Below are 12,457 nucleotides of genomic sequence, written 5' to 3' on the forward strand. Positions count from 1 at the left end.
GCTTATTTAAACACTTCACAACAGTGACTGAATGAAATAGAGATCCATCTTTGAACACTGAGAACAACTGATGGAGCAACACGCTCTAACTCTCAACTCGTCACTAATGGACGTTCGCTCAGGACCCTTGGCATCACTGTTAAATGCACTGGGTTACTCTCTGGCATAATTTTTCAATGTACAGGGAACCCCGTTACTTCTGATGAGAAACCTTTGGTGTCAATGTGCAAATGCAAAATGTATCTTCAAAAATTATATATTGAGGTACAGTACTGTCATTATGACATATACAGTATGTAGTAGTATGATTTTCAATTTAAACAGCCACAATAATGTTATTAATTGTCACTGTTCAAGGGGCAGCCAGCACGTTCAAAATTGATTCCAAGCATTCATATGTGACGAGCTGGGAGTGAGAATTTGTTGGATGGACTCATATTTATTACAAAGGCTGAAAAGATTCACTGATGCTCAAGAAGAAAACACAACGCATTAAGACCTGGGGGGTGCAAACCTATTCCAAACGTCATGTTAGATATTCCCAAAACAAATTTTATCTCATATTCACCCGCTACAGACGAATCAGAGTCAGTGGCAAATATCAGAAGGATCTCAGACCTCATAACTCCAAAAACATCAGAGCAAATTTTCGAATAGGCACTATCCTCGTAAATCGATAAATTGGAAGATTTGTGGTTTAAATAACAACATCCTCAAAAAAAAAAACATGACTCTTGTTACTCTCAAAGACTACAGAAGAAACAGTCGAGCTACAGAGAAGGACAGCAGCTTGTGAGTGTTTTGCCTTTGTTTTCTCATCAGACTGGTGTGTGATCGTCATTGCTAGAAAAGTTTTTGGTTTAAATTGTGTGTGTCTTACCCTGGTTAATACGTGCTGAAAGTGGCGCTTGGTTTTGCGTTTGCCTATCGCGGGACTGCCTGGTTTCGATCTGCTAAATAGTGAGGCGTGGCCAGCTGACTTCCATCACAGGTAATCAGGCTAATACAAAAGCGCTAAGTTTCACCGCGGCAGCGGTCGCGGCAGCCCTCGTGTGAGCCCTCCTCGTGTGAAGACGGACGAGTGTAAAGACGATCGACTCTACCTGCGCGACTCCACCGAGCAAGGACACCGACAGGGCACTTGAGTATTGCTTTTTTCCCCCTCTTTCTTTACTTTTTGTATACCTTGTTCTCAAATATCTCTTACACTTGTAGTCACTATGTGCTTTCAGATCTCTACTATCACTACTAACACTCGGAGAGCACGCTATGTACGTCGCAGGAATGCCTGTCTGACAAACCTACGGCCTGTCCCTCTGACCTCTACTACTACACTCTCTATTCCAGTTGGTCTCTGGAACTGCCAGTCTGCAGTTAACAAAGCAGACTTTATTTCTTCTCTTGCTACTCATTCTGGTCTCAACCTCATGGCACTGACAGAGACTTGGATCAAACCTGAAGATACTGCCACCCCTGCAGCCCTCTCCACTAATTTCACTTGTTCCCACACTCCTCGTACCACTGGGAGGGGTGGAGGCACAGGTCTCCTTATATCAAAAGAATGGAAATTTGATCTTCTGCCATCACCTACAGGTACTGGTTCATTTGAATCACATGCCATTACTGTAACCCACCCTGTTAAAATCCACTTTCTGGTCATTTATCGTCCCCCAGGTCAATTGGGAAACTTCTTGGAGGAGTTGGATGTGCTGCTATCAAACTTTCCTGAAGATGGTACTCCTCTGGTACTGCTTGGTGACTTCAACATCCACCTAGATAAACCCCAGGCTGTTGATTTCAAAACTCCTCACCTCATTTGATCTCAAGCTAGTGTCTACTACAGCGACTCACAAATCAGGCAACTAACTGGCCCTCATCTACACGCGCTGTTGCTCTGTGGACAACTCTTCAGTTGCTCCACTGCACACCTCAGACCACTTCCTCATTACTGCTAACCTAGCACTTACTCCTGAAGTGCCTCACACTCCAACGCAGGTCACCTTTCGACGGAACCTACGCTCACTCTCTCCAACTCGCCTATCTTCTGTGGTTTCATCCTCGCTTCCTGCACTCTCTCAGTTCTCTGCTCTGGACACGAACAGCGCTACGGACACTCTTTGCTCCACTTTAACATCTTGCTTGGACAACTTTTGCCCACTGTTGTCTAGACCAGCACGCACCGCCCCATCTGCCCCCTGGCTGTCTGAGGTTCTCCGTGAACATCTCTAAACTCAGGGCTGCAGAGAGGAAATGGCAGAAATCAAGAAACTCTACAGACCTCAGTGTGTATCAGTCTCTCCTCTCTTCCTTCTCTGCAAATGTCTTCACGGCTAAAACATCCTACTACCACAACAAAATTAACAGCTGTTGTGATGCTCGGACACTCTTCAAGACTTTCTCTTCTCTTCTTAATCCGCCGCCACCACCTCCTCCATCGACTCTTACAGCGGACGACTTTGCAGTTTTCTTCACAAATAAGACAAGATCCATCAGTGAACAATTCTCCACACCGCAGACTGAGGACAACTTCACAATGACAGACGCACACTCTTTCTCCTCCTTCTCCCCACTCTCAGAGATGGACGTCTTCAAACTTCTCCTGTCCAATCATCCTACTACTTGTCCACTTGATCCGATCCCCACTTACCTCATTCAAGCGATCTCTTCTTCAGTCATACCTTCGCTTACTCACGTTATCAACTCCTCTCTTCAGTCTGGAACATTTGCCTCAGCATTCAAGCAGGCTCGGGTAAGCCCACTGCTCAAGAAACCATCTCTAAATCCAGCACTTCTTGAAAACTACAGACCGGTATCCCTTCTTCCATTCATTGCAAAGACACTTGAGCGAGCGGTGTTCAACCAGTTTTCTATGTTCCTTGTACAGAACAACCTCATGGACAGCAACCAATCTGGCTTCAAAAGTGGCCACTCAACTGAGACTGCTCTGCTCTCGGTTACTGAAGCCCTGCGACTAGCAAGAGCAGCTTCAAAATCCTCGGTGCTCATCTTACTGGACCTGTCTGCTGCTTTTGACACTGTTAATCACCAGATTCTCCTGTCCACCCTCAGAAATAGGGGCATCTCTGGAACCGCACTCCTGTGGGTTAAGTCCTACCTCTCTGACAGATCCTTCAGTGTGTCTTGGAGGGGTGATGTTTCAAAGTCACACCACCTTGCTACTGGGGTTCCTCAAGGCTCAGTACTTGGACCACTTCTCTTCTCCATCTACATGACATCATTAGGATCTGTCATTCAGAAGCATGGCTTTTCTTATCACTGCTACGCTGATGACACCCAACTCTACCTCTCATTCCAACCAGATGACCCGACGGTAGCTGCTCGCATTTCAGCCTGTCTGAGTGACATCTCTAGCTGGATGAATGACCATCACCTTCAGCTTAACCTTATGAAGACAGAACTCCTGGTGATTCCAGCTAACCCATTGCTTCATCACAACTTATACAGCTGGGCTCATCAACCATTACTCCTTCGAGGACAGCTAGAAACCTAGGAGTTGTGATGGATCATCAGTTAAGCTTCACAGACCACATTGCTACAACTACCCGGTCCTGCAGGTTTGCCTTATACAACATTAGGAAGATTAGACCCTTCCTGTCAGAGCAAATCACCCAACTTCTTGTCCAAGCTCTTGTTCTCTCCAGACTGGACTATTGTAATGCTCTCCTGGCTCTTCCTGCATGTACTGTCAAGTCTCTGCAATTGATCCAGAATGCAGCAGCGAGGGTTGTCTTCAATGAGCCAAAAAAAGCTCACGTTACTCCTCTCCTCATCAGGTTACACTGGCTACCAGTAGCTGCTCGCACCAAATTCAAGGTACTGATGCTAGCCTACAAGACGACCACTGGCACGGCACCAACTTACCTAAACTCATTAGTTAAATCTTATGTGCCCTCCAGAAGTTTGCGCTCTGCAAGTGATCGACGCCTTGTGGTACTATCCCAAAGAAGTTCAAAATCACTCTCACGGACCTTTTCCTGGACTGTGCCCAGCTGGTGGAATGACCTCCCAATCTCAATTCGTACAGCTGAGTCTTTACTCATTTTCAAGAAACAGCTAAAGACTCATCTTTTTCGCCTGCACTTAACCAACTAACACTGGCACTTTTCCTTTTCTTGTCTTTTAATTTTATAGAAAAAAAAAAAAAAACCTACCTATGCGTTCTATACTAGACTAACTGAGACTTGTCATGGCACTTGTATACTGTTGTTGTTCTCTTGTTGACCTGACTGCTTCTATTGTTCTCATTTGTAAGTCGCTTTGGGTAAAAGTGTCTGCTAAATGATTAAATGTAAATGTAAATGTACATTTCCCATAATCCTTTGCCGGACTCATCAACACTTGCATTGACTTGTGTCTTGCTACCTCCATCAGTCTCACCCTATTTATAGCCTGGTTTTTCACTCATCCATCACATAGTATTGTTAGCCTATAGCGATCCCGTGTTTCCTAGTTCCTTGTTGTCTTGCCTTGACCCTGGACTGTTTCCTTGTATCTGATTGTTTGCTGCCTGCCCTGACCTTCGCCTGTTTTGTTGATTACTCTTTTGTATGGCCCTGGATTATACCTGTTTCCTGTTGTCTGACCCTGCCTGTTTTAACCACGATTCTAATAAAAGCCTACACTTGGATCCACTACTGCATTGTTACGCCTCCCAACATTAAAGAATGCTGATAACTGGGGTGTGGTAGTAGATGATGTCATTTGCTTGGATGTTCCTAGTCGGATTAGACATGTACTAAAATTGTCATTTTTAAAATGATGTGTACAATCAGATTTTCTTCAGGTCTTCAGTGGGAGCTTACTCAGGTGTACCACTCAGAGTGAACTCTATGCTACACTACAATAAATTATTCTCCCCACAAGAGCTTGGTCAAGTTTGCTAATTTTCTGCAAAATCTAACAGACTGTTCTGGAAAGACTTTCCGCTGGACACAGGCACTGGCATTGATATGTGGAGATGACAGTGGATCACTGTTGGTGTTTCAATTTATCCCAATCGTGCTCAATAGAAATGACAGCACTAAAATGGGAGCATGAGATCTTTCAATATTTTCAAGGTTTGGTTAAGCATCTCCACCAACCTGCCCAACTGCGGATGGAAAAACATTGCACATAGCTGATCTACACACAGCAACAGTAAATGTACCCTTTCAAGAGAAACTCTTCAATCTGACTTTCTGGACTCAGTGGTAGAAGACATAAAGAGAACACCATGTTCTGAGTCTCCAGTCCGTCCAGAGTCACATTAACAGAAGTCTCAGACCTGTGAAGGAAGAGAAAATAACAGATCCCAGAGCCTGTGAGGAAAGAGACATTAATGTGTGTCATCACCAAACATCAGTGCCAGTGCTTGTGTCCAGCGGAAAGTCTTTCCAGAACAGTCTGTTAGAATTTCCTGAAAACAACAACAGATGCAGCAGGTCCTGAGAGAGACAGAAGCGGATTGAGTTCTGAGAAAGAGTCTTCCAGAGAGTCTCTGTTTCAGAATGTTATTCTGATTCTTCTTCAGGGTTTCATTTGTGTGTTCCAGATTTCTAGGAGCCTCTTGGAGATCCAGGAGATCAGCATCCCACAGCACTTTACGTTCAAAGCTGTTGTCATATCACTTATCCCAAACTCCTTCCAGAGACAGTATTCTCTGCATTAGGTGTCCTATAGCTCATGATTGAAATGTTTGATGCATTTTTAGGTTCTTCAACTTATTAGTTTCAGAGAAACAACAGTTCATCTTTCCATAAGTAAACTTAACTCTGCAGTAGTGATGACCAACTTACTGACTCATTCTATGCATTGTATGCACTTTTTCCACTTTCATGCATTCATGGAATCCATTCAGGAGTTGTGTTAGAGAGTGCAGATGTGATGAGAGCCACCTCAGCTGATCATGTAATAGATCATGGTCTCTCTGGGTTTTGGTTCAGTAAAATGGTTGTCAAATTGTCAGAGACAGCAGTTACAACAATACCGCAATATTGATCCTGTTATCAAGACCGATGTAACATTACCACAATTTATCCAAGAACACATTTTGCTCATATTATGCTGCATGTCAAATGCAAATTAGAGAAGCTTCTAAAATGTGCTCAGAAGGATCCAGGTATTGTCTTAACACCTCTAGAATAAAATATGGATTTATGTTGAGATACTGTGTCTCGCTTAGATGTAGCTGGAATGGGGTCAAAGTTAAAATAGGTTAAATTCTGATCATTGCATTTCATTGATATATATATATATCAATGAAATGCAATGATCAGAATTTAACCTATTTTAACTTTGGATAAACATATATATATATATATGGGGCGGCAGTGGCTCAGTGGTTCATGTAGGTTGTCTACAAACCGGAAGGATCCCCGGCTCCACCTGACCAAGTGTCGAGGTGTCCTTGAGCAAGACACCTAACCCCAGCTGCTCCAGACGAGCTGGATGTGCCTTGAATGGCTGACACCGCAGTCGGTGTGTGAATGGGTGAATGTGAGGCAAGTTGTAAAGCGCTTTGGATGGCCATGTGGTCTGTTGAAAGCGCTATATAAATGCAGTCCATTTACCATATATATATATATAATTTTTTTGTTTTTTTGGTTATAAATTAGCCTATAAGCACTGAAACACTGAAAGAAGTCACAAGAAGTGCCATTACAGACTTGTACATTAGATAAGCTGTTCAAATATACCTTACTTTACATTTACATATGTACACATAACCTGCTTATCTCTTTTTCAGCTGTTTATTCTTGTCAAATTAGTCTCACAAAGCAGCTCAGATGCATTTACTCTATCTTAGGACACTTCAGGGACACTGTTTTGCTCATTAATAATTAAATTACAATACATATATTACACTCCCAAGGACCTCATAAGGTGTAGATAGAGGAAAATTAATTTTCTGGTGGGTGACTTCAGGCAAAACATTAAGAGAAGCTTATTTTACAGCTTTTAAGACATGTTGTTTCTCTTAGGAAAAATGTGTTTTTTACTCACCGTCAAGGGCAGTTTGCCTGATTAAAGTTATATTAACGCTTTTAAAGGTTACATTTAAACTGCAGATGCATGATTGGCCTTCAACAGAAGATAGTAAACCTTTAATCTCTATAAAGCTTGTTTATGATTGATCAATTGCACAATATTTTTGTTTTTATTTATTTATGACTGTGCGACTGATATTCACTGTTGACCCTTATCATATGTCATTAATTAGTATCTCATATAATATCTAAATAGTATCTCATCTTGCAATTAAAATTGTGGAAAAACATTCTGTTCTGTGTGTGTGTGTGTGTGTGTGTGTTTGTGTACACATTATGTAACTACTTCACACAGGTGAATTAAAGTGAATTACAGTTGCAGAATAATAACATAAAAAAATCATATTACAATATTGCTGAAGTGTTCATCTTGTTACTGTGCCGATTGTTTCATAGATTATAATCAGGGCTGGACGGGGAGTGATTTCAGACCGGGAGACTCATCTTTCCATCCGTCCTGTAAGGAACGACCCACAGAATAAGGCCAATTACAGAGAATAATAACCATAATAACTTGCATTGATTAAAGCTCTTTCTCTCTAATATCCAGATCCAAAAGTATTTTTTAGAAACACTCTTGGATTAATTTGTAAATCATCTAATTAGTCCACACAAAAGTTAGTTTGGGTTACAGATTAATAACATAAGAATCATATAATAATATTGTTGCAGTGATCATCTTGTTTCTGGGCTGATCGCATGACATTTCACAGTCTGAACTTTGCCTGGACATAAAAAGGTCAAATTCAGTAATATTTAAAAGAGACTTATAGTACAAACCTTTGCACAGTCACAAATATCTCTGATATCCATGATATAATGTCCTGCTTTTCCTTTAAAAGCCAATTTCGTAGGCTCTATATGCCTCATGTTTTTTCCCATGTGGCAACACATATGTGCAGTATTCTTCTGCCATCATCAGCCGTCTACAGTTTCACGACAGAACTCTGTATATGTGGAACAAATCTACAGTAGATATATCTGACGGAGAATCACAATGCTGTCGGTGTATAGCTGTCCCTAATATAAGGAAACTGCAAGAAAACTTATTTGACAATGTGAGAGCAGATGATATCACTTTGTTGTGATTGTAATGTGTTAAAGGAGAACGGCTGATAAACACATGATTAAAACTGCCCACAGCTTTGCTGCCTGCATTTACCACAAAAGAACAGACCGTATATGTAGTTCTCAAATATGAGAAATATCAGCACATCTTACTTGATTTGTTGTGTATTTGGCACAATACAACCTAAAGTGTGACAAATCAAAACAATGCAAGTAATGAAATATGATCTGTATGTATGAAATGTTAACATGTATTAGCTAATATCTGACTTGTGCAGACAATGATGTATGATGACCACAGACAATGGCAGGAAATCATCTGGAAATCTACTGTCAGGATTTAATAAAAAAGATCCAAACTGAAAAATTGAGGGGGTTCAATGTTGAACACTGGACACCACATTTCACAAAACTCAACCTCTAAACCTAATCAGATAAAACTTGTGATGATTAAATCCCTCACGTGTCATTACATCTTCTTTTTTAGCATTCATTAGCTTTCCTTTGGGAAATGCAACTAATGGTTACATAATACTATCATAATACAGAATCAGTTTCATCCCTGTGTAGCAACGCAAAGTTTAAAAGCACATGCATTCATCCAGATATTCATCCAGATATCCTTAAACATACACTCCAGTGATGCTGGTGTCATGATAGCACAATAAAGCACTACTAATTAACGTTTAACACAGCAGCATCACACACACAAACACACACACACTGCCATAGACCAGCGTCTCACATGTTAATAATGCATATTAAAACACAGGAAACATTTCTGCTTATTTGGTGGCACAGTAAAGTGTACATGCCAAACTCTGAAATCTGTGGCTGGGTGAGAAACTGACAGTCGAGATTGCCTGTGTGTTTTTACCGCCCACATAAATGCCCGTTTGGTGCTGATAACATAATTGCAGAACGCACACCCCCACACAAACACACACACAATGCAGCAGGAGAAAAACAGTTATGTGATCATGTTGAGAGCCTGGGTCTTCACTAAATAACACAACATTTCACAGAGAAACTGCATCAAAAAGCACAGTTCAAACTGAATCCAAGTGATAAAAATGCTGCGTTTAATCCACATTCCCATCATTCCTCCAGACGGAACCAAACAGCAGGAGAGGCTTGACCTCCACAACAAACAACACTGAAAGTGTCCATCAAACTCTCCAGCGCATGCTCCTGGTCCCAGACGATGCTGTAAGTGCAGTCAGATGGCAGTCATACCTGAGTTCCTCTTGGTGATGTATTTGAGATTGATGGAGGCTGCTGAATTGACGAGGAGGAGCATGAATCCAGCGAGCTTCATCTTTCAGTCGTGTGCAGCTAAAAGAAAACAGAAAACAGAAGAATAACTTCTTAATAATGGCTGTGGTTTTGATATGATTTGATCATAGAGTGAACATCAGTGTGTACATTTTTCTGTCAGTCACATGATTGTGTGTAGTCATTAAAACATATCTAACTTCTAACTGATTTGGCATCATTCAAACACAAGCTTATCTATTAGCCAAGATGTTTATGATAGATCATGTTGCTCTGGCTTCAATACGCACTACTGATGCTCTAAAAATGACTCTTCCAGATATGTGTGTGCCGTTATGGAACGATAAAAAAGGCTTTATGTGGCATTTATTAAACTGTTTTTAAAAGCGACCACAGAGTCTAGGTGATGCACAAATAAATGCTTCTAGACCAAAGTTTCTCTGTGTAAGAAAACATTGCTCGCCTGCTTGATTTAAAAGCTTCAAACCCAGAAGTACTTTAATAAAAAGACAGCTGTACAAACTGAAGCAAACTCCTGAAAGTGTGCTACACAGAGACCTTTTGATGTAAAAAGCTTCAAGAAGTTATATGTATGTGCGTGAGTCATGCTGCATGTTTATGGGTGCGTTATTAACAGCCGAGAGCCCATTAAGCAGTCTTTTAGGGGATCTACTGAAAAATTCAAAGACTTCTTCTCAAAGCTTTCCCAGGAAAGAATACATCTACAATAAGTGAGGCCACAGCTCTTCATGAACAACTTCTCTGCACCAAACTTTCTTCCAGGAGCTGAGCTTGCAGATGGTCTCATTTACGTAGCTTTCTACAGTTTTCTACAGTACCTTTGCAGGAAAGGTTTGGAACAGCCCATCCCCTGATGCAGCTCTCCACAGTTTATCGCTCATGAAGATCTGCCACACACACAGCTATCCTCAAATAAATCAGACATGGGGCTGAATGTGGGCTGAAGCCAGAGCTGGGCCTCACGCAAACTCTTTTGTGTTCACTTCTAACCAAACCTGATCAATCAATTTAATGTTAAAAAGAGTGTGATTATGATTGTTAAAACCAAAGAGGACCTTAAGCAAAATGTTCCTTCTTTTTATTTAGATGACCAAGTATTGAATGTGGTAAATAAAGTTCAATTCTTGGGTCACATCATTAGAAATGATTTATATGATGATGATGAAGTGCAGAGCCAGTGCTGTAGGTTATATGGGCAAGCTAATATGCTGGCTCGTTAATTTTATATGTGTACTGATGCTGTTAAAATAGCTCTATTTAGGGCATTCTGTACTTCTTTTTATACAGCTCACTTGTGGTGAAGTTATGCTAAAGCAGAAATGCAAAAACTCCAGTTCTAATCCATTTAATGATGCGCTAAGAATTTTGCTTAAACATCCAAGGTGGACAAGTGCAAGCCGATTGTTTGTATCTAATAATGTACCTACTTTGCATGCTGTCTTGAGGAAGTGTATGTTTAATTTCATATTCGGTTGAATGATTCAAAAAATGGTATCATAATGGTCTTAAATGATTTTATATTAAGTGATACAAGGTATTTTTCCAGTTTGCGGAAGCATTGGAATGCAAGCTTGTATGTCTTTTAAAGTCTGTGTGTGTATTTTTCCTCTTCATTCTTTCTTCTTTTCATATGGACCATGAGTCTGAAATAAAGAGTAATAATAATGCAACCTCGCTCAACAGTTTTCTACAGCTTCCAATGGCTGGATTTGTGCCTTTTTTCTTCACATTACATAATATTGTTCAACTTTTTTACATTTACATTACATCGATTTTTATATTTATTTATTCATTTATTTATTATTTGTTTGTCTGGGATTCAGCTTTTGATTTCTGCAGTCACTATTCATTGTGTGCATTTTTGCAAACTTTATGTAATAAAGTTTAATAATAGTTTCATGGCTGTGAACACCAGTATTTAGGCCACACCACACCTAGGGTTGTCAACCGTTGCTGTCTTACAGAATCATCCTGTATATAACCCTCTGGAGTCTAAGGGTATTTTTGGGGCCTGGAGAAGTTTTGTCATGCCCTGACATTTGTGTTTTTTTCAGTTTCTTATAAATATCTAAATGGGTAAAGTCTAATCTCACTGTAATCAGCACAAACTGGGCTATAATAATATGTGAAATTATTGTACGTACATGATTGTGTTTTTGAGAAAAAAAAAATGTTATGCGTGGTTAGTGAAAAACTAAAAATGTTAAAACACTTGAATAAGGCAAAAAACACATAAAGAACAATGGTTCCCGGGATTTTTGAGAACTGGAGCTTGTAGCCCAGAATTTTTCTTTCTAAATTATGTGAAAATCATTTTGTTTACTCACTCACAGAAAACAATATATAGACACTTTTTGTTGGTAAAAGTAATATACGAGTAGGCGTCAACAACTATCATGAATCGCATTGTGATTTACACCTGAGAAGACAAAGGGCCGCATAATGAGCTGCATAATGATCCTCTCAGTCAGCTGTGCCACTGCGAGGGAGGAGTTACAAGAAAGAATGTGAGGACAAAATAAATCTGTACAATTTTATGCTTGTAGTTTATTTAGAATATATTTCATTATCCCACAAAATAATTTAATATTCACTTGCAAGTGCAGATAAACAGTTTATTAGGAACAATCAAAGCTGACTTTCAAAGCTGAATTTTTAGCATCATTGCTCCAGTCACACTGATTTTCTACAAAAAAAAAACAAGCAACAAAAAAACACAACACATTTATATTTATTGTTATAATTATTATTTTTTATTATTACTATTATTATTAATGTGGAAAAGAGCTGAGAATATTTTTTTCAGGTTTTTTTGTTTTTGATAAACAGCATTGTTTGTTAGATTTGTTACAGTTACATTTATTTGTTGCATTTATATTATTTACATCAAGCTTTTGAATGGTATAGTGTATATCGTTATTGAAACTTCATAATGTTTAACTTTATTATACATTTAGTCAGGAATTATAGTTTGGAAAAAGTCTAACTAGTAAAATGTTTACACATTATGTAAACCTAATATAAGTATATAAATAGATAAATAAGAG

The 12,457-nt window shown here is 39.7% G+C and overlaps 1 protein-coding gene across 1 annotated transcript in view; it reads right to left on the bottom strand.

Annotated features, from left to right (window-relative positions):
• LOC132114084 (X-linked interleukin-1 receptor accessory protein-like 2) overlaps positions 1-9,449 on the bottom strand; it is a 259,570-nt gene extending 250,121 nt beyond the window's left edge. The window contains exon 1 of the mRNA XM_059522227.1: positions 9,351-9,449. Within this exon, the coding sequence (XP_059378210.1) occupies positions 9,351-9,432 (82 nt within the window). The 5' untranslated portion in view covers positions 9,433-9,449. The remainder of the gene's footprint in view (positions 1-9,350) is intronic.
• Between the last annotated feature and the right edge of the window lie 3,008 nt (positions 9,450-12,457).

The sequence above is a fragment of the Carassius carassius genome, chromosome 33 (genome assembly GCF_963082965.1).
Source record: "Carassius carassius chromosome 33, fCarCar2.1, whole genome shotgun sequence".
Taxonomy (NCBI): Eukaryota; Metazoa; Chordata; class Actinopteri; order Cypriniformes; family Cyprinidae; genus Carassius; species Carassius carassius.